At 43.8% G+C, this 21,810-nt stretch overlaps 1 protein-coding gene across 1 annotated transcript in view; it reads left to right on the forward strand.

The window, feature by feature from the left end:
* LOC103744064 (acyl-CoA desaturase 3) overlaps nucleotides 1-16,359 on the forward strand; it is a 22,225-nt gene extending 5,866 nt beyond the window's left edge. The window contains exons 2-6 of the mRNA XM_029569641.1: nucleotides 4,660-4,942; nucleotides 8,757-8,887; nucleotides 10,287-10,492; nucleotides 12,707-12,939; nucleotides 15,834-16,359. Coding sequence (XP_029425501.1) covers nucleotides 4,675-4,942; nucleotides 8,757-8,887; nucleotides 10,287-10,492; nucleotides 12,707-12,939; nucleotides 15,834-16,033 — 1,038 coding nt within the window. The 5' untranslated portion in view covers nucleotides 4,660-4,674 and the 3' untranslated portion in view covers nucleotides 16,034-16,359. The remainder of the gene's footprint in view (nucleotides 1-4,659; nucleotides 4,943-8,756; nucleotides 8,888-10,286; nucleotides 10,493-12,706; nucleotides 12,940-15,833) is intronic.
* Nucleotides 16,360-21,810: the final 5,451 nt, after the last annotated feature.

Below are 21,810 nucleotides of genomic sequence, written 5' to 3' on the forward strand. Positions count from 1 at the left end.
TTTCTTTCTTTCTTTCTTTCTTTCTTTCTTTCTTTCTTTCTTTCTTTCTTTCTTTCACTTTTGACCAGTAATCAGAGTCCTGCAGTTTTAGTCCATGGTTTTACAAACTGTTGGTTATGAGGGTGGATCCAACCTCAATGACTTCCAACCCTGCTAATACCTAACTAGCTACCTCTCTAGCCTGCCTCATTTCTAATACCATAATTTGGAGGAAACACTCAGCTCTAGGGTTCCCAATGTAACTACCCTGGCAGCAGAGGAGATGCTCTAAAAATAATTTTTAAAAAAACCTGTGCCCCTCCTTCAGTAGCTATCAGACTATTGAAGCAATGGACCCCAAAGAATTAAAATTTTTCCCACCAACCCCATGTTAAGGGAAAGGAAAGGTTTAAGCCCAGATGTCAGTCAGAGGAGGAACTTGACTCCTAGGAAGAGATTTCGCACAGTTCCGACAATTTATCAGACCAGAGCTGAGACAACGAAGGGTCAGTGATAGGTGACACCTGCCCAAGGCTCTTTAATTATGCATACTTCTTTCTATTTAAACATAAGCCTCATGTCAGCACTAATAAAGATAGACTTGGGTGGAGGGGAAGGTCACTATGTTACAGGATTTAGGGTCACTATGATTGTTACTGGATTTATGGTCATAGCCTATGCCCCCCACAACAAGCCAGGTTTGACCATTAGTCCTCAATAACCGAATTAAAAGAGCCAAGTTAAAAGTGAAAAGCAGAAAATCGAGATGTGAAAAGCAGAAAATCAATGTGACCAAACTGGGAAGAGGAACAAAGAGATCCGGTGACCTCTTAGGTCCATCTTCAGGTTCTTGACATGAGGTTAAGGTTTAAATAGAAGGCAAGAGATATGCATAATTAAGGAGTCCTGGTCAAGGTGTGCTTTTGTGCATTATTGACCCATCATGGAACTGTGTGTCTAAACATTATCTATATATTCTGAAAAGTTTGCAGAGTAAAAGGCATGTAAGTTTAATATAAGCAACATGACCAACAACTGTTCTCTTCTATAAAATATGAATTATATCTGGACTATCAGTACATGAATAGTAAAATAATTATTTTGACAGCTTTACTATTTTTGATTGATACCATTTAGATGAAAACTCTGACACGTGGGAAGTCTTGCTATTTGAAACTGTAGAGGTTGTCTATTTGCCAGAACTAAATAAACACTTTTTACATGCAGATGAACTTATACACCAGAAAATGAGACTGTAACGGGTCTGGAGAGATGACTCAGCAGTTAAGAGCGCTTGCTTGCTTGCTTGCTTGCTTGCTTGCTTGCTTGCTTGCTTGCTTGCTTACTTATCTACTTACTTACTGTTCTTGTAGAAGACCTGGGTTAGGTTCCCAGTACCCACATGGTAGTTCATTGTTGTGATTATTAGGCCTTAAAACTGGGGTTGGACCTTAGCAACTTGTGTAGTGCTCTACAAAGCTATGAGAGCTAGCCTTCACAGGAGGTGGCTTCCAGGTCAGTTCCAGCTCCATTGCTCCAAACCCTGTGTTCAAAGTATGTCCTGTCTTCAGCAATAGGGTCTTACCTTCAAGTTCTGGGAGACAATCAAGGGCTGTGGCAATAGCCTGTGTAATTTTGGAAGTCTCTTGGACTACCTTGGCCAATAACTCAAAGGAAGGTTTCTCCTGTCTGGTACTGTTTCTTGTTATGTAGCCTTTAGCTATACATATGGACTCATCTAGAGATATTGTATGTGTAATTTTTCAGTAGGTTTTTGGACTAATATGGTTACCTCTGATTTTTTTTACACTAGCTAGGCATTTTTTACCTCTCCTCGCTCCATGTCTAACGCTCCCTCCACATCGTCCCTATTTGCCCCCCATTTCTCCCCCGATAATGCCTGTCTCCTGTGGTCCCATCTCTCTTGAGTTACGTCCTCTCCTTTATTCCCATAGTTCCTTGTATAATTCTTCCTCTCCCCCTTCCATTTAAATACCCCCATTTTACCCATTTCTCCCTTAGTAACACCTGTTTTCTACCGTTTTTCTCTCTCGGGTTCCTTCTTTCCCTTTACCTCCCTGGTTCCTTTCCATTCTCCAGGTTCCTGCAGTTACATCAGGATATCTACTCATATATGAGAATTTGGTGCTAGGATCCATAAATGAGGGCAAACATACATTGTTTGTTTTTCTAAGTGTGTTACTTCACTAAATGTAACACTTTCTACTTCCATCTATGTACCTGCAAAGTTCATGATTTTATCTTTCTTTATCACTGAGTATTTATTTTTTAAATTTTATGTCTATGAATGTTTTGCCTCCATGTTTGTAAGGTACCATGTATGCAACGCCCTGGTAACACTAGAATGGGAAACGTCACAGTTGTCCCTCCTTAGGATTTAAAATATAATATAAAATGTGGAGAAATCAGGAGTTTAAGGCCCATTAAAGGAAATCTACTTATTTTGGTGAAAAGAATGGATCCTGAGAGGCTGGGTTTAGTGGTTAAGAGCACTTGCTATTCTTGAAGAGGAACTGGGTTCAGTTCCCAGTACCCACATGGCAGCTGCACTCCAGTTCCCAGGGATCCAGTGCCCTCTTCTAGCATCCACAAGCACCAGGCATACACATAGTATACATACATACATACATACAGTCAAAACATTTATACACCTAAAATAAAAATAAATCTTTAAAAAATGGAATCTGGTCTTGGGTGAATACATGACATTCTAATCTGCTCCAAAGGTTAGAACATTACATACTATTGTTTCTTCTCTTAAGAGTTAATCCAACCAGGCTGGTGCATGCTTTTAATTCTGGTATTCAGAAGACAGAGGCAGGTGGATCTCTGTGAATTCAAGGCTAGCCTAGTCTATGTACTGAGTTCCAGGCCAGATCAGGCTGTAAAGTGAGACCGTGTCTCAAAACAAAACAAACAAACAAACAAACAAACAAAAACCCCCATTTATCTAAGTAGGCCTGTCAATCACCTGGCCAGGAGACCATTCATCAAGAAAACTGATTTGCCTGAAAACATGCTAAGGGGTTGGGAGGAACAGTGGTCTTCCTGACAAGATAACGTACTTAGGACACTTTTCAGAAACCTTCTGATGTAGCTTACAGAGCTTCCACCATGCAACACTACCAAGCCTGACTACTTTTCTGAGTTCTGACTTAAGAAGTGTAACTTTTCCTTTTCCTCCTTTCTACCTCTTTTTTGGATGCTTGCTCACACATTCTGGGCATTCTCAGTCTCTGACTTCCCCAGCCCATACAGACAGTGTAGCTGCTTGCTGACATCTACTGCCTGCTTTCTTGGAACTAACTCAAAAGACATTTGTTTTCTTCTCCGTCTCCCTCTTCCCAGCAGCTGCCAAGATTTACAGCTTGCTTGATTTGCTGTTTTTCTTTCAAACTCTAATGGTTTGGGGATACAGCTCAGTGGCAGAGCATTTGCCTGGCAAGCACAAGGTTCTGGGTTTTTTCCTTAGCTCAAATTACGTGTGTGTGTGTGTGTGTGTGTGTGTGTGTGTGTGTGTGTGTGTAAATCAAACTCTAATAAAATGGTCCTCAAACTTCTTTCTGACACTGTTTCTATAGTAACTGTACTGGACAGATTCAGTTGTCAACTTGACATACCTGAGTGGAGGGAACCTACCTAGTGGAGGGAACTTCCTCCATTGGATTGGCCTCTGGCCATGTCTGTGGCGCATTTTCTGATTGCTGAGTGATGTGGAAGGTCCAGTCCACTGTGGGCAGTGCCAACTCTGGGCAGGTGGTCCTGTGTTGTATAAGAAAGCAGGCTGAGCACAGGCCAGAGGAAGCAAGTCAGTAAGCAGCACCACTCCATGGTCTGTGCTTCAGGTTCCTGCCCCATGTTCCTGCCTTGGCGTCCCTTGATGATGAACTGTGCTGTAAGCAAAATAAACCCTTTCCTCCCCAAGTTAGTTTTGGTCAGTCTTTTTATCTCAGCAATAGAACGTAACTAGAACAGTAACAATGTGGCCACATCAAATAAATCTTTCTCTGATTTACTTGTCTCTTTGATTGGTATACTGGGGAGAGATACCATGGCCTAGTTTGTTGGGGTTGCTAGAGTCCTGGGTTTGACCTGACATTGCTGTTAGCACTTTCTCTTTGGAATGGTCTGGTCTGTTGGGGAGTAGTACAAGAATTCAGCCAAAAACAAGAGCCCCTCAGCATTTTCCTTTAACCAGTATACCAAAATCTTGAGTTCACTGGTGCTCCTAGGACTTGTAGGTGAGGTAGAGACAGCCGAGAACTCTAAAAAACTTATCTTTTCTAAGTTGTACTGCCACCAAATAGTGGAGCTGTAGATGGCACTTAGGATACTTGATTTCCCAATTTTTGTTTCACAAGCTTTAAAACAAAAGATAATCCAGGACTGTTTGTACTTTTATGTGTACTTGCAGGGTTTATTCTGGTGTTGCCAGTGATATAAGAGATTCACGCTTCTCTTTGACTGCCCCTTTGCCTTGAAACTTGACAACAATTCATCTGCAGTTTCCACAGGCTTCCTCTTCTACTTACCCTTAGTTAACCTGGGCACTAGGACAGGAGCTGCTTCGGTACTACATTTTTCTGCTAACTGCATGGCACGGGGAGGTGCCCCCTGCTGAAGTCTGCACTCCTAAGTCTCTACTCCATCTCCTTTTAGATATCCGCTCCTTACATGAGCACCACCACCATCATATCGCCTCCCTCTGGGACACAACAGAATAGAAAAGAGAAGCTGAAGAATGTGCCCCTCTACCTGGGAGAAGACATCCGTCCTGAAATGAAAGAAGACATATATGACCCCACCTACCAGGATGCGGAGGGCCCCCCGCCCAAGCTGGAGTACGTGTGGAGAAACATCATCCTCATGTCCCTGCTGCACGTGGGAGCCCTGTATGGGATCACGCTGATTCCCAGCTGCAAGTTCTACACCTGCCTCTTTGGTGAGCAGCTCCCCTTGTCTTGAGCTAGTACTCCAAGTTTCTCTCTTCTCTTTAATAAGGTGGAGTGTCACACTACGCAGTGGCCTCTCTCTGTCCAGGGTTCCCCATCATTTTCTCTTTAGTTCTTGATGGACTGACTGGACTGAGAAGAGGGACGAATGGGGTTAAGAAGCAGGAGTGTCATTTCTAGAGTCTGTCTGTGTTTTCTTTTCTTTCTTTTGCTTTGTTGTATTGTTGTTGTGTTATGAGACAGAGTCAGAGCCCTGGCTGACCTGGAACTCACTGTGTACCAGAGAATGATGTTGAATCTTGATCCTCTTGCTCCACTTCCCAAGAGCTGATATTAGAGATAAATAATCACCATACTGGTTCCTTTTTTTGGCTAAAATCTAATTCTGTGGCCCAGTGTGTCCTGGAACTCACTATGTAGTCCAAGGTGGCCTTGAACCCATGATGATCCCTCTGCCTCAGCCTGTTGGGACTGTACTTTGAGCCACCAGTCTTGGCAAAATTAACCTGAAAGTGTTTTGCTATTGTTTGCTACCTTGGGTTTTGTGGTGCTGGGTATCAAGTCCAGAGCCGTGGGCATACTGAGTCCCATTCATAGCCCATGGGATTCCCTTAGCATGAGTACTGGGGAACAAGTTCTGAATTGATGTGCGGGTGCTATGAAGGATAGACCTGTGGCAGAGGTCACACAAACTTTTATGTGTGAGTCACTTCACACTGAAGAGGAAAGAACAGAAGGGGTTATCTGCACACCTATTCAGACCTCAGTTCCTGGACAATCCAGGCTGGTTTGCTCTGAAGGAAGGTACAGAAGGCTCCTGGACAATCCAAGTGCATGGGAGTGAGACTCTGTATCTCCTTGTAGGTGTACAGCGTGCAGCACATGTCAGTAAAGAAGATGTTCTTAGGGTGAGATAAGGTCACAGAAATAGTTCACATTCCATTCTACACCCAGCCTGCTGCTGACTCATGAGCCATGTAGTGCCAAGGAACCAGCACCTTCTAACACTGTCGTCCTTATCCTGTACCATCCCTCCTCAGCAGCGACAGGCAGACTAGGGACTGCTGCATCTTGAGAGCCCTAGCTTCAAGACACTGGATCCTGCTCCGCCCTAGCTTAGCGCCTCAGGAATCCATGGGTGTGGGCTGGGACGGGGCTGTGCCCTGAAGACACATGTGCTTTGCAAGATGTTTCACCTCTGTCCTTTGAAGTACAATCAGGAAGAGGTATCCAGAATTCTGAAGACCCAGGGCCACTTGCTTTCACTGATGGGTGTTGATCAAGGAGTTTCTTTCCTAGATACCAATTGGAGTTTTTTTTGAGCACTTTCAGGTATGGAGACTATGACAACTGTCTCTTGAAAGGTACTGACAGAAGTGTTTATCAGACAGACATTAATCTGTTCCAGGTCTCATGTCTGCTATGTGGTGAGATCTAGGCCCTTAAAAACCCAATACCCCAGGAAAATACGACTTAGAAGATCTCCTTTCTTAAGACCTCAGTTTTTTCAGTTATCCACCGAGGCAAAGGCACATTGTCAGGATTAGGAAGATTACATTCCTTAGGTTACAGGGTTTCATCATTGCTACAGAGGCGCACAGCGGAAGCATCAGGGGAAGGTGACTGGGTTGTCTGCAGAACAGGCATCTTGTTTGGGGGGAGGCTATAGAGGGGAGGAGAGTTGGTGGGGAGAAACCTGTTCTCTCTTCTGAGACCCACAGACAATAAGCTGAACTTTGAGTCCAGAGGGGACTATGGATGCCCCCCTCCCCTCTTCCTCTGTGTGGGGAAGGGTCTTCAAAGTAGTTTCATCCCCTACAATCTCCCTGCAAGCCTGGCCCTCCTTGTAGGCCTCCCTCTGTGCAGTTGATTTGACCAAACTGCTGGCTTTGGTCAGTGTTACGGGAAATAGAATGCTTTCTCAAAGTCAAGACTGTGCTCACTGGCTTTTTGGTAGTCTGTGCTATGGTCTGTGCTATGGTTTTGATAGGAACTTGGCACACAGAACCTGAATGGTGAATTATTTTACTTCTGTTCCTAAATAATTCTGGTGAGTAGATTAGTTGACAGAATGACTACTGTGAAATGCGGATTGAAAACCTACTCTTTCTTATGTAACAAGGACAGAGGTCTTGGCCTCGCAGCCTCCTGTTCCCCCTTTAGACTTTAGGAGCTTTTCTTATGTTAACCCAAAGGAAAATATATAACTAGTAATTGGCTGTGTTTGCATTGTTTTCCTGATTTAGCAATTTTGAAAAGCTTTTCTCTCATTTTAGAGTTGTTTAGTAGAGCCTTCGGGGCTAGAGACATATCTGACAACCCTGAGGGTCAAAAACCAAACATTTCCAACTGACCTCTGAGGGCAAAGCTATTTTTTTTGTGGACACTAACACTCTTTCCATGGGGGAAAAGGAAAAGATCTATGTGACCTAATCTCTCTGTTGGCACACTGAGAAATGTCCCAGAGTGCCTGGATTCTTATCTCAGTTCCCCTGTTAAAATAACACTGTAAGGGGCCAGAGAGATGGCTTAGTGGTTAAGAGAACGTGCTGTTCTTACAGAAGATTTGAATTCAGTTCCCAACACCCACATGGTGGCTCACAGCAGTCTGCAACCTCTGTTCTAGGGAATTCAATTCCCTCTTTGGGCCTCCAAGGGGATCAATCACACATGTAGTACTAATACTATAGTTCTACATATAGGTGGAACACTCGTACACATAAAATAATAAGTAAATAATTTTTTTTTAGATGATAGGCCGAGCTTGGTAGGGCACACATTTAATTCTACACTGAAAAGGCAGAGGCAGGCAGATCTCTGTGAATTCAAGGCCAGCATGCTCTACATAGCAAGTAGACCAGTTGGGGCTACAGGAATACCCTGTCTCAAAACAAAGAAACAAACAAAAAGTATAACATTGTATGTGCCTTGGAGACAGCATGCCTGGGCCATCTGCAGCATGCAGTGATGTGGACTCTTCATTCACACTCAGATGAGGGTTTCTGCACTGCCCAAATCCTTCCTTCCACTTGTGATCACAGAGTTTGTGCTCCGTTGGTCTCTTCAGCTACAGGTGCACTCAGATTCTCTATGTGGAAAGATCTCAATCACCTCACAGCCAGAGACTGCAAATCACCTGCAGCCTTATTCCAGGTCAGAGGAATATAGCCAAAACTTTCCTTGGGACAGATGCTGTCTCTATGGCTATGCTGAATATCCTGTAGAATGAACAGAATGGAGGACAGGAAGGAGAAACGAGGGAGGAGGCCACTTAGCAAACTATTACCTTTGGCTGTAGAAGGACCCAGGACAGTTTGTATACTGTATGGTATCACAAACCTTAACTGAGTTTTGGAGCATCTGAAATTTTGTTATTTCCAGCTGTCTGCAAATCAGTGGAACAGATGGGTCCCAGTGTCCCCTCCCTGACTAGAGCGATCATATCTCCTGATCTTGTAGGTTCTTAGGCTGGTGAGGACAATGTTTGGGTTCTCTGTCACCAGGAAATGTATGGTACAGCTAGAACTGAAACAGATTCTTAACAGAAAGCATAGCTTCAAATCATGGACCATTCTTTACCAGTGTTAAGACCCTGGATTAACACTTAACTATTCATGTCACCTACACTCACAAGAAGGGACATTTCTGACAACATTGAAGTCCCAAGGACAAAACTGCTCCTCAGAAACCAAGGCATATACCAAACAGAACCAGGAAGCGCTCTGATATCACCAGAGTGATCAGACATGCTTCCCCTGGTTGGACACTCATCAGCTGGTTCTCTTTCACTGTCTTGTTCCGCAGCATGTGTCTGCTATGTGATCAGTATGGAGGGCATCGGAGCAGGAGCCCATCGCCTGTGGAGCCACCGAACTTACAAAGCACGCCTGCCCCTTCGGCTCTTCCTCATCTTTGGTAATACAATGGCATTCCAGGTAAGATGCTGTTTCTGTTCATTCTTATGTCTCCATCTGATGGATGATCCAGAGCAGGGTGGAGGGCATCAGAACCCAGAGAGGACCCTGCACGACAGCTATCACCCTCTTTGGACTCCTGAGGTCACTTCAAGTGCATGTTCAGTACAGAGGTGCACACAGCATGGGACACCTGAGAGTCATTGGAAGGGAAATAGGAAGAAGTAAGGAGGGCAGGTTCTCCAGATGTAAGAGTGTTTTTATTCCAAGTTCCCTTGGTTATCATGCAGTGTGAATGCTGTGGTCCTTCAGGTTAAAAGATCATAAACCATCAGCAAGACACTGACTATGGATTCCTTACACTAAATATACAATAAACTCATGCTTTTCTATGACTGTCCTAAGAACCTCTCGGTAGTGGGATTAGAAGTTCCTGATACAAGACCAAATATTTGTATCGTACCATCCACTAGACACTGTGTTAGAACTTGACAGAGGTTAATTTATTAAGTCTTCACCACCATGTGGGGAGGTAGACCACTTTTCAGGTGAGGAAACATAATCACTGAGAGGTAAGATAAACTGACATTATTGTCCTATTAAGGGCAAGCATGCTGGCTAAGTCAGCACTGAGGGTGGTTCCTGCAACATTTGTAATGAATAGATTGTATAAAATTAGAAAAGGAACACTCACCTATAGGTTGTAGCTTATAGTTTGAGACTTAGCTTGCAAGAAGAGGAAATACTAGAAAACTATTTCGTTTCCTTTCTCTTGACAACATCTGATCTCAGCACAGGTGTGTAATCATCTCTGCTCTAGCAATTTATACCTTGAAGGCTCCCAATTTTTATCTTTGGAAGATAAAGAAAAGGAAGACATGTTAGCACATTTCTGAAAGGAAGCATAGAGCACAGGAAAGCCCAGAGATCTTTCAGAAATATGCTCAGGCTCATGAGTTATACATGTTGGTCTTGCTACTGGGTTGTGAAGGCATCAGAATGGAGCTCTCTATATCTTTGTTGCAGAGCAAAACCTTAGGATCTATCTGCTTCCTAATCTCTCTGCCCAGGGATTGGACACCTCAGGAGGACCCTGTACCACATTACTTGTTTATGCACCACCATGTTATTTGTTAATAAAACTATGTGAGCACTGGATTACCTCCCATCTTCCCACAACACAACCTCAGGAAGCAATCATGGTGCTCTTATACTCTGAGACTTTGAGTTGCTTTTCCATGTAAGCTTTGGGGGCAGGTTGCAGAACTGGGAAGGACCCCATGTTGCCTTTGTAGCCAGAGACTGGTGACTTCCAGGAGATTAGACTGGGAGTCCTGGGACCCTGCAGACATCTGGGCACTAAAGCCTCCCAGGTGAGCATCCCTTCTCATTACTGGGTTCCTCTCTTCTGTTGTTCCAGAATGATGTGTATGAATGGGCCAGAGATCACCGTGCCCACCACAAGTTCACAGAAACCCACGCTGATCCTCACAATTCCCGTCGTGGCTTTTTCTTCTCTCACGTGGGTTGGCTGCTTGTACGCAAACACCCAGCTGTCAAAGAGAAGGGCGGTAAACTGGACATGTCTGACCTAGAAGCTGAGAAACTGGTGATGTTCCAGAGGAAGTAAGTGAAGGGAGGATAGATCTGGGGATGTAGGGATGGGAAACCTCCACATTTCCCTTAGCACTTATAATACCTGAGTTTCTATGTTCTGGGTCTCTATGTTCAAAAGCATCATTTCAAACCCAACATTTCAAACCCAATATTTAATTTTTGGTGGTCCACAGTCATTGATTACTGTTTGTTGCTTTTTCTCTGAACTACTTTTTTGCTCCTTTTTTTCCTTTGAGACAGGATCTCCTCTGAACTATTTTTAAAAAACCATTTAACACAAATATTCTCTGACCAAGGCGAGTCATGGACACAACCATGAATGCCACGGAATCCTTATTTGCCAGGAGCCTTGAGCCTACTGGTGGAGGGAGAAGGACACTTTCTTAAGTAGCCATAAAGTGAGGCAAAATATTATCTCTATTGTGAGAGGCACAAAAGGACAGAGATCCTTGGAGAGAACATGAAGAAAGGTTGATGATAAAGGAGCACCAGGAACAATCGAAGGACAGTGTCTTGCACATCTGTGTGAGGATAGGGACAGCACAAACAGAAGGTGCAAAATGAACCAAAGCCTTAAGCATGGTCCAGAAACATCTCTAACTCCTTGACTTACAGGGAGTGATAGGGGAAAAGGAAGCAAATAGTGACTGATGCCACTTCTGATCCAGACAGGATTAGTGCATCCAAGTAGCTATTCAAGATAGATCCAACAGCTTGTGGCACAATCAGAGCTGTGCTTTGGAGAAGCCACTGTGAGATCAGGTGAAAGAAAACATTGAGCCATAGGGGTAAAAGGCAAAGCCACATGTTAGACAGTAGGAAGGATTCAGGCTGGGAGGGCATGGCAGGAATAGGAAGGAGCTGGGTGCAGACAATGACAGAAAAGCTGGGGGCATGACTTCTGACAGGATACCAGTCGATGCCTTGGAATATCAGTGGTTTGGTCTATATGGAAATGAAAATTGAGCAGGACCTCCAGAGGGACAGAATCTATAGGTGATCAAGGGCATTCCTTATGCCTCTTGGAACAAAAGCTGGGCATAGAACTTGGAGGAGGCTAGCAAGAAAGGGAATTGATGGCAGATAGAGAGATGGCTCAGAGCTTAAGGGTGCTTGCTACTCTAAAAGAGACCTGCATTCAATTCCTAACACCTACATGTTGGTCCATGGCCACTTATAATTCCAGTTCCAGGGGGTTTTGGCACCCTCTTCTGGCCTCTATAGGTACTTCACACACAAAGTATACAAACATAGTTAAGCAAAACACTCATACACATAAAATGAAATAAAATTTTTAAATATTTTAGAAAAGAAATGGGGTAGGGAGCTGTAGAGATGGCTAAGTGGTTAAGAGCACTGGCTGCTCTTGCACAGGATCTGGGTTTGGTTCCCAGCACCTATAAGGCAGCTAATAACTGTCCATAACTTCAGTTCCTGAGGATCTGACACTCTCTTTTGACCCCGCAGGCAATGCACAACACAGGTGCAGTTACATGTATGCAGGCCAAACACTCATACATGTGAAAAATAAATAAATAAAATATTTTTTTAAAAAAGAAATGGTGGAATGACTTGCTACTCTCTGTGTCAACAGCCTTGACAGGCAAAAAATTGGAGCCCAAAGGCAGATGGACAACAGCCTAGGCAGCACAAATTAGCAGATGAGGATGCAATCTGATTCTGATCTGTTCGTATAATGTGGACTTATCCTTCTGTGAATAAGAACAACAGATTTCAAGTTAAGAGACTTTGGCAACTAATGAGTTCATCATAGGAAAGTCATTTCATAGCTCCGTATGGCCTTATCTAAAAAGTGACAGAGGGCTGGAGAGATGGCTCAGTGGTTAAGAGCATGGGTGCTCTTCCAGAGGACCCAAGTTTGGTTCCCAACACCAACATGGTGTCTAACGATCATCTACTACTCCAGTTCAGGTAATACAATGCCCTCTCTGGCATCTGCAGGAATTGCGCACACAGCACAATTACATACATGCCAGCAAAACATTCATACGCATAAAAAAAAAACATAAAACAAAAACAAAAAAATGACAGTAGCATTCTGTACTGAAAACATTTCTACTCTATTTCCTCTTGATGGTACCCCCACCCCACTCCTGAACTCACAGTGAAAGAGCAAAGAAACAGCAACACCCAGTGAGTGGCCAATCCAGGTAGGGGTGAGAGTTCTCTTTACCAGACTGACGTTCTGATCTCTCCACGCAGGTACTACAAACCAGGCATCCTGCTGATTTGCTTCATTCTGCCCACACTGGTGCCCTGGTATTTTTGGGGTGAAACTCTTAAACACGGCTTGTATGTTGCCACTTTCCTGAGATATGCCTTAACGCTTAATATCACCTGGCTTGTGAACAGTGCTGCCCATCTCTATGGCTATCGCCCTTATGACAAGAACATTGATCCACGGGAGAATGCCCTGGTTTCAGTCGGGACTATGGGTAAGTCTGAAGCATCACTACGTCCAGTGGCCTGCTAGTTAGGATATTCTGAGAGGAGCCAGAAAGACCTAATTAGTCTGTTTTTAAAGTCCTGTTGTGTCTCAGATCTTCCATTGCAAAACTAGGGGTTATGATACTGAGAAACACATGAGAGTCAGGCAACAAGTTTTATGCAAAAAAGGTAAAGGGTAAAAACTACTGTCTTTGGCTGCAAGTTCAAAATTCACCTTCAAATGAGCCCTTTTAAGTTTGCCCTTCTTCAGTCACCCGATTCATCTCTCTGGATTGGGCTATAGTCTCCATTGGGTCAAGAGGTTCATAAATAGAACAGGTCAATGGAGAGGCCAGTAAGCCCAGTGTGTCATTGCTAGTCATGCCCTATAAAGTCTAGAAAAAAAAAAAAAACAAGCATGACTTTGTTCAATGCTCTTTGAGTGGGTCACTTTCAAAGTATTCTTTTCTTTCCATTCTGTGGTGTCATGACTCCCCCAACCCCAAGTTCAGGAACCACTCTACATGCTCTTCCATTCCCCTATACCCTACAATTCTAAGCGTGTCATGCAAATGGAATGGAATGATGTGACTGAGATGTGTCCTGCATTGCTGATGAAACTATAGTGAGCTTTCCCCACTCCAGCCTCCTTAGGACTGGCTGTTCTAAGCGGCTGCAGGTGAACGCTTTGTCTGTATTGTCATTTTCTTCTCGGTACCTGCTCTTTCCTCCCTCCCTTCACTTTTTGCTCTGCTCCGTCTGTCTCTAACCATTTTAATCTTCATCTTTCTCCCCCCAACTCCTTCTCCTTCTATTCCCTTAGCTTTCTCCACCCCCCTTGTAATATCGGGGATTCAGCTCAGAGCTATGTGCAAATGCTCTCTCAGTGAGCTATATTGTCAGCCCTCTTTATAGTCTTTAAATTTTGAGTGAGATCTCACTAAGTTTTCTAGGTTGACCTCAAACTCACTCTGTAGCTCAAGCTGGCCTTGAACTTCTACCAATAAGGTGTAACCTCGGCCTTTAAAAACTTTTTTTGAGACAAGGTTCCTATAACTTCCCAGATAGGCCTTAAACTTACATTCCTCCTGCTTCAGCTTCTCAAGTAGCAGGGATTACAAACCTGTGCCGTTAGACATGGCCAATGTATAAAACTACAATGTTTTTCATATTCACTGTGTTTTTCTTGTGCTGTGCTGTGTGTGTGTGTGTTGTGTTTTTGCACATGAGCATGTGTGTACTTGTGTGTTGAGGCCAGCCATCAATATCCATTATCTTCCTTAATTGCTGCTGTTCTCTATCTATCATCTATCTGTCTATCTATCTATCTATCTATCATCTATCTATCTATCATCTATCTATCTATCTATATCTATCTATCAATCATCTATCTATCAATCATCTATCTATCATCTATCTATCTATCTAATCTATCAATCATCTATCTATCTATCTACTTATCTACCTACCTATCTATCTATCATCTTTTGATTTTGTTTTGTTTTTTGAGACTGGGTCTCACTGTGTAGCCCTGTCTGGCCTGAAGCTCCCTATGTAGACCAAGCTGAATCTGAACTCACAGAGATCTGCCTGCTTCTGCCTTCCAAGTACTGAAACTAAAAGCAAGCCCCACCACTCCAGGCCTTATCTGTTTTTGATACAAGGTCTCTCACTCAACTTGGCGCTCACTGATTCAGCTAGAGTGGCTGGTCAGCAAGCCTGAGGATCCTCTTGTCAATGCGGGTACACACATGACACCATGCCTAGCTTTCTATGTGGGTACTAGGGATCAAAACTCATATCCTCCTGCTTGGGTGGCAAGCACTTTACTGACTGAGCAATCATCTCAGCCCCTTCACGTCTATTTGGAGAAATAAACATTAGTTGAATTTCTACATAGAGGAAATTGTATCACATTTAATAATGCTGAGTTCATCTTTATAAACTGGCTGTGTTTAATGCCTTTCTTGAATTTTAAGAAATTTTTTCAAATGTGGAACCCCAGGCCACAGTGTAAAGGAGCTTTTGTTATATTTCACGTTGGCTTATATCCTTCTGTTTTGACTGATTCACAAAACTTCACACTTCACGTTGATGCTATCTAATGATCTTCATGCTCTCACAGATTGTGTTGAACAACATAGATTTGTGGAGAGAAGCTACATTTTATATGTCCTGCAGAGACAGTTTGTATTTCCTGCAATATATTTGCATGAATATCATATTAATTTCATTCACCATAAAAGTAATTTTCATCCAAACAATCAGAAATTTCAGAAAAAAAATTAAATCTTGGATGATGCAAGGAATCTTTTATCAGAAAGATTCCATTTTATCAGCAATCCTCATCCCCAGTACCCCAGAGTCAAAGCTCAGAAAATTCAGTCAGAGCAGCTCACTGAGCCAGCAGAGGCTGAGGGAACTAAAGGTCTGTTTGAGCAATTTAGAGAACCTTGTCTCAAGGAACCACCTTAGCACCGGTTCCTCTGACTTTTGGCTCCTGTTCTCTTTTCTGTTGCAACTTCCCGCACTTAGAGGGAACACTAGTACCACGGGAAAAGGAATGCTGTACACTCCCCTTTGTAATAGGCACACTCCCAACGGACTTTCCCCTCCTGAATTCATGTACATACCCCAGAGCCTCTGCATCTCAGCACATCCCTACATTCTAGCATATTCCAATGTAAAATACTCCCACAGAAGAACCAGTTTCTTATCCTGTTAAGCTCTGAGACATTTTTCTTCCAGCAAGTGCTTGTAGATTCCAAGGTCTGTCAACTCGTTGCTTCGCTCAATAACTGCAAGGCGCTCTGAGAGAGGCACCACCAAGTAAGAGGTGTGCAGAGAGGAGGAAGCAGCCATCCACCCAGCTCCCTAACTGCTCCCCTTGCTTCTGTTCCAGGCGAGGGCTTCCACAACTACCACCACACCTTCCCCTTTGACTACTCAGCCAGTGAGTACCGCTGGCACATCAACTTTACCACGTTCTTCATCGACTGCATGGCCGCGCTCGGCCTGGCTTATGACCAGAAGGAAGTATCCAAGGCTGCTGTCTTAGCCAGGATTAAAAGAACTGGAGATGGAAGCCACAAAAGTGGCTGAGTTTTGGGCCATCTGGGTTCCTATTCCGAAAGCCAGCTTGGCAGCGGTTTAATGTTCTGCTCAAAAACCAGATGAGCAAAAGATTAATGTTCTGCTGTTGAAATGCTGAATGATACCACCCATGTTCTAAAGAATCCCATTCTAAAACACTAGTTTTGTAAAATGTCCAAATATTAAAAGGCAAGAACCCTCCTTTCTGACACTAAGCAGATAGTCTTACATCCTCACTCTTCTGTTCCCAGGGGCCTTTTTATTGCTTAGTCCTTATCAGCCTTCTCTTCTTTCTTTATTGCTTTCCAGGTAAGCTGCAGTCAGCAATAGGTTGGCATGCACCACCAAAAACCTAGCAAGCTTTTTAATTAAAGGATGCTCAGCCTTGATCTTTCTCTTTTTTAAAAATATTTGTTATCTTTATTGTATGTGTATGAGTGTATTGCCTGTATGTGTATAAGTGCGTCTGTGTTGTACAATGCCCATGGAAGTCAGAAGGCAACAGATTCCGTGGAGCTGGAGTTATGGGTGGTCGTTAGTTGACATGTGGGTGCTGGGAACTGAACCTGGGTCCTCTGCAAGATCAGTCAGTGCTCTTAACCACTGAGCTATCTCTCCAGCCCCTATTTGATCTCTCTTGAGTTTCAAGGTAGGAGGCTGTAGCTAAAATTTCAACCAACTCTTCTAGGAAGTTATCTGTTAGTTATCATCGAACCATGTGAAAATGAAGGGAAAGAAACAAAAAGAACAAACAAAACAAACAAGCAAACAAAACACAAGAACATTCCTTGCCAAAGCGTTTGCATAGCAGTTAAAATTATCAGGGGAGAGAGTTAGCATGCTGGGTACGGTTCTTAAACAGGGATGGTGATACAGGAAACAAGTTACAAAGAAGCTGTTTCTGTCATCAGACCCAGCTGCTTCCCAAGCCGACATGGAGCTCCTCTCTGTCATCTTCCCTCTCAGTCCTAAGCACCTGAGCTTGGCACTTTTAGAACACAGCAGCAAATCTGATGTCTAAATATTCCTTAGGGCAAGGATCTAACAAGAACTCTTTAGTAGGAAAAGTGGTCTCGGCTGGAAAAGGAGTTCATTCTTCTGTAATAACAGGATTTCCTGTTTCATTGAACAAGATGTCTTCTGGTGGGGTATGATCAGAATAGGTGAGTACAGGTGATCACAGAGTTCTGAGAAGTCCATGAGTTGCTGCTCTTTCAACTTTTTTGTTCCATCTTATTCAGGATATTACATTACCTCTCATAGTTCTTTCCATAGTTCTTTCTAGTATAGGCTGGATTAGCCCAGAATTTATGTTTCTTTGGAATACCTGGAAAGGGGCTAACCTGAGTAGTGTCAGGGCTACTATAGTTAAACAGAGGTTGTGTCTTCTGAGACTTTGTACATCTTAGACCATTAGTTCCTGTCCCCTTTCAGTTGGGAGCCCCAAAACCAGGTAGGTCTATTTGGCCACCAGGTGGCATTCTAGAACAGTATTCTTTCACATGGAGTCTCTCCTATCCATTGGGTGTGGCTATGCCCCAACTGACTAATACATTCCTTTCCATGTACCTCTGATGTGAAGATCCAGTTTCATGTCTCTCACCTTCTAGTTTGGTGAGATTTGGCTCCACTGCAATATGGAATAAGCATCTAGGCTCATCCCTATCCAGGGCCATTCTTGACTCATGAGGATGCATCCACATACCCAACAATTGCTAATGCCAAGGCTTTTCGAAATTCTCTCTGCCAAGTCTATAAAGAGGTTTTTACCTGAAGAGGGAAGTTTTAGGTTTGGGCTTAAATCCTTATATAGTGTAGCAGCTGGGCCAGGGCTGGTGGTGAAAGGACTGGTGATGACTGGTCTCAGGTCCACATGCCATAATCATTCAGGGAGTATAGGGAACTGAGGATCTGATTTCCAACAATACCATTTCCTTATGATAGGGCAATGTCTCCTTTGCAGGAAAGGCCATTTAGATACTGAGAACTGACCCAAGCCAGGTAGAGTTTGTAGCGACCAAAAAACAAGGGGCCATTGAAACATAACATACTTCTGGCAGGGCAGAGAAATAGGTGAGAATGTCCCTCATAATGGAGTACATTCTGTGTACTCTGACACAGAACGTGTGGTCTGGTCATAAATGACCTGTCTCAAGATTCTCTCAAGAAGAGGCTAGCCATACACAAAATGGCCTGGGTTAAGAGGCTTACCAGATATGAGAGCAACATTATGGAGGTCAACTTAATAACAATGGAGGATACTTAAAATGCCTACATAAGCAAAGTAAAGAGGTACCAATAGAATTGTCTCAGTATATGTCCAGTCAGCTGGAGCAACTTCTACCAAACCTATGGTAAAAAGTACTGCAAAGGATATAACCATAGACATAAGCAGGGGATGGTAATGCATCACAGTGAGGATCCAATAGTTCTTCCACTGTGCATAGAGACTAGCCAGCCTCCAGAGTAGCTGGAGTAGGGCTGTTGCTTCCTCAAGCTTCTGTAGTGTGTGGACTGACATGCTTCCAGTGTGATCAGAGCAGGGCTGAATCCTCCTCATGCTTTGGCTGTGCACAGGATAGTCAGCTTCCAAAGTGACTAGAGCAGGGCTGTTGTCCTGATCCTCAGACTTGACTGGTGTCCCCATTTTCCAGATTGTCAGTTGGAGTGCATTTCTGATCTATGGCTGAAGGCTTGAGTCTAGTATACTGAATCCAGGGACGTACTTCAACAACCTTAACTACAGTGGGGGTGGATGAAATGACAGTTGAAAGCCTCTCCAAAGAGGCTTTAGGGGTTGGACATTCCATTCCTTAACCCAAATCGAGTCTCCTGGCCTAAAGGAGTGTACATCTGTTGTCAGGCTAACAGGCAATCTTCCCCTCACCCATTGATTTGAAAGAATCAAGCCTTTTCCCAAGCCTTGGAGTTGCTGCCCCAGGGCCAGTTCTCCTATTTCCTTCAGGTCTCCTCCCAGTCCTCTGACGTATAATATCTCTTAGGGAGAGACTCCACTTTTCTTTGTCGGAGTGGACCTGATTCTCAGCAAAGCAACTGGAAGGACTTCATCCAAATGGAGGTGGGTCTCTTGGCATAGTTTGCTTAATTGTGTCTTAAGAGACCTGTTAATTCTCTTTACCCTTCCAGAGCTTTGTGTCCTATTTGCAGTATGTAATTTCCATCTAATGTCCACATTTTTAACTAGTAATTATATTGTCTCTGCCAAAAAATCTGGTCCATTGTTAAGCCAATGGAGATGAGGATCCAAAATCTGGGAATGATCTCCTGGAGGAGCATTTTGGCTACCTCTCGAGCCTTTTCAATGGTTGGGAAAACCTCCACCCAAGCAGAGTGAGCACATACAAAGACTAAGAGACATTCATAGTCCTATGAGCACGGCAATTCTGTGAAATCCACTTCTAAATCTTCAAAAAGAGTCCCTCTCATGCTTTGGACTCCTGGAGAAAGCTTTAGCCCTAGACGTGGGTAGTTGTGGGCACATATTATACATTGTTCACATATTGCCGAGGAGATGCTTGTGAGTCAGGTAACATAGAAGTGTGGACTCAGGGCAGCCTCAAGTGCTGTTCTGCACATGTGGGTTCCCTCATAAAATTGCCTGACAAAAGCAGGGGTTAGTGCTTTGAATATGGCTATCTGAACATCAGAGAGTTTCCACCATCTGCCTGGGAGAAAGCATCCATTTTTAGTTTTGAACCATTTCGGCCTGTGAATAGCTAAACTTTCAGTCTGTCAGAGGACTGGGGAGCCAGACTGCAGTGACAGTTCCTATTTTAGTTAATTCTTTGTAGGCAGCAAGTTTTGCTTCTTAGTCAGCCCTCTGGTTTCCTTGAGCAATCAAAGTGTCTCTTTGGTATTTGCGGCAATGCAGAATGCTATTCTTTTGGGGGCCCAAACGGCATCTAGAAGATTAAGGATTTCTTGGTCATATATTATGTCTTTCCCCCTGAACTAATTAGTCCTTTTTCCTTATACAAGTCTCCATGAGCATGCAGAGGAGTGAAGGTGTATTTAGAGTCTGTATAGATGTTGGCACAGATTCCTGTGGCCAGTTGGAGTGCTCTGGTCAGGGTAATGAGTTCTGCCTTTTTCCTGATGTTCTTGTTGGCAGAGTTCAGTCTCAGTGGTGGAGTCTGAGGCAACCACCAAATACCCAGCAAGACATGTTCCATCCTGTATGAATCTGCTTCCATCAGTGAAGTATTCTACATCTGGGTCCTTGAGGGGCTGATCAGTTAGAGCTGGTCTGCTGGAAAACACTTTTTCCGTGACTTTAATACAATTACAATCTGTTTGCCAGCCCTAACTGGCAGCAGGATGGCTGGATTTAATGTCCTCACTACCTCAGTGTGGGTGCGTGGGTTTTCACATAACATTCCCTGGTACTTGACCACCTCATATCAGTTAGTCATCAGAACCCTGTATGTTCTAGCAATGTCAGTACCAACTGGGGCACTTGGACTGTTCCTGTCTGATGGCTTGTCAGCTTCTGCTATCATGAGCATTGTGGCTGCAAGAGCTCTTAGGCAGGTGGCCAGCCTTGAGCAACAGAGTCTAGCTATTTGGAGAGATAGGCTACCAGGCGATGCCAATTTCCCAATTAATGTGTTAGGATTCCCACAGCTATTGTGGACTGTTTATGGGTATACAAGAAGAAGCACTGGGTAACATCTGGATGTCCCAGGGCAGGAGCCTTGGTGAGCGCCTGTTTGATGTCCGCAAATGCCTTCTGTTGTGTCAGCCCCCATATCAGGGGCTCTTGTTCACTCCCCCCCCCCTTGGGGCTTTATAGGAGGTTTTGCCATGACTAGGAAGTTGGAGATCCAGATTCGACAAGCCAGTGGCACCCAAGAATTCTCAGAATTGGTGACAGGTTGATGGAACAGGCATTGAACAGACTGTTTCTTTCTGGGTCAAGTTGACTTTGTTCCAGGGTCAGATGAAAGCCAAGGTATTTGACTTTGTTCTGACAGATCTGGGCCTTTTTCTTGGAGACTTCATAGCAAGGAGCAGCTGTGTTCCTGTCATGCGTTCCTTTCGGGTGGCTCCTACCAATAGGAAGTCATCTACATACTGAAGCAATGTACACCAACATTGTTTAGCAGGAAAGGCCTTCAAATCAGAAGCTAGTGCTGTCCTAAAGAAGCCCTGTGGTAACCTAGGCCATGTTAGTTGTCCTTGACTTCCATTGGAAGGCAAAAAGTGACTGGCTTGAGGGTGCCAGGTGAATGTCGACACCCTCAAGGATCTAAGCAGGTGAAATAGGCTGACTCTGCTTGGATCAGGCTCAGGAAAGTAAACAGATTGGGGACCACTGGATATAGTGTGACTGTGGCCTGTTTTATTGCTGGTAAGTCTTGGACTGGTTGGTAGTCATCAGTTCCCAGTTTTTGAATGGGCAGGAGGAGTGTATTCCAAAGTGACTGGCAAGGTTGGATGATTCCATATTTGAGGAGTCTGTCCAAATGTTTTGGATTCCCATCTGTGCTTTATGAGCAGTGTAGTACTGTCTGATATGGACAGGTTCAGTCCCAGGCTTTAGTTCTATCATCACAGGAAAAGTAATTTTAGGCAGTCCTAGTAGGTTATCTTCCCACACTCTTGAAAGGGAGCTCAAGCTCTGGTTCCTGTTGTGGCCCTTTTGTCTGACAGAAGAGATTCCATTCCTCTTCTCCGGGAATGATGAGAGTTAAAACCTTTTCTTTTGGCTCTTCTAGAGACAGAAAAGTCTTTCCATCAGCATCACAGCTTATTTGGGCTTGGAG

Source organism: Nannospalax galili, unplaced genomic scaffold, assembly GCF_000622305.1.
Source record: "Nannospalax galili isolate Female #2095 unplaced genomic scaffold, S.galili_v1.0 scaffold161, whole genome shotgun sequence".
In the NCBI taxonomy this organism is placed as follows: domain Eukaryota; kingdom Metazoa; phylum Chordata; class Mammalia; order Rodentia; family Spalacidae; genus Nannospalax; species Nannospalax galili.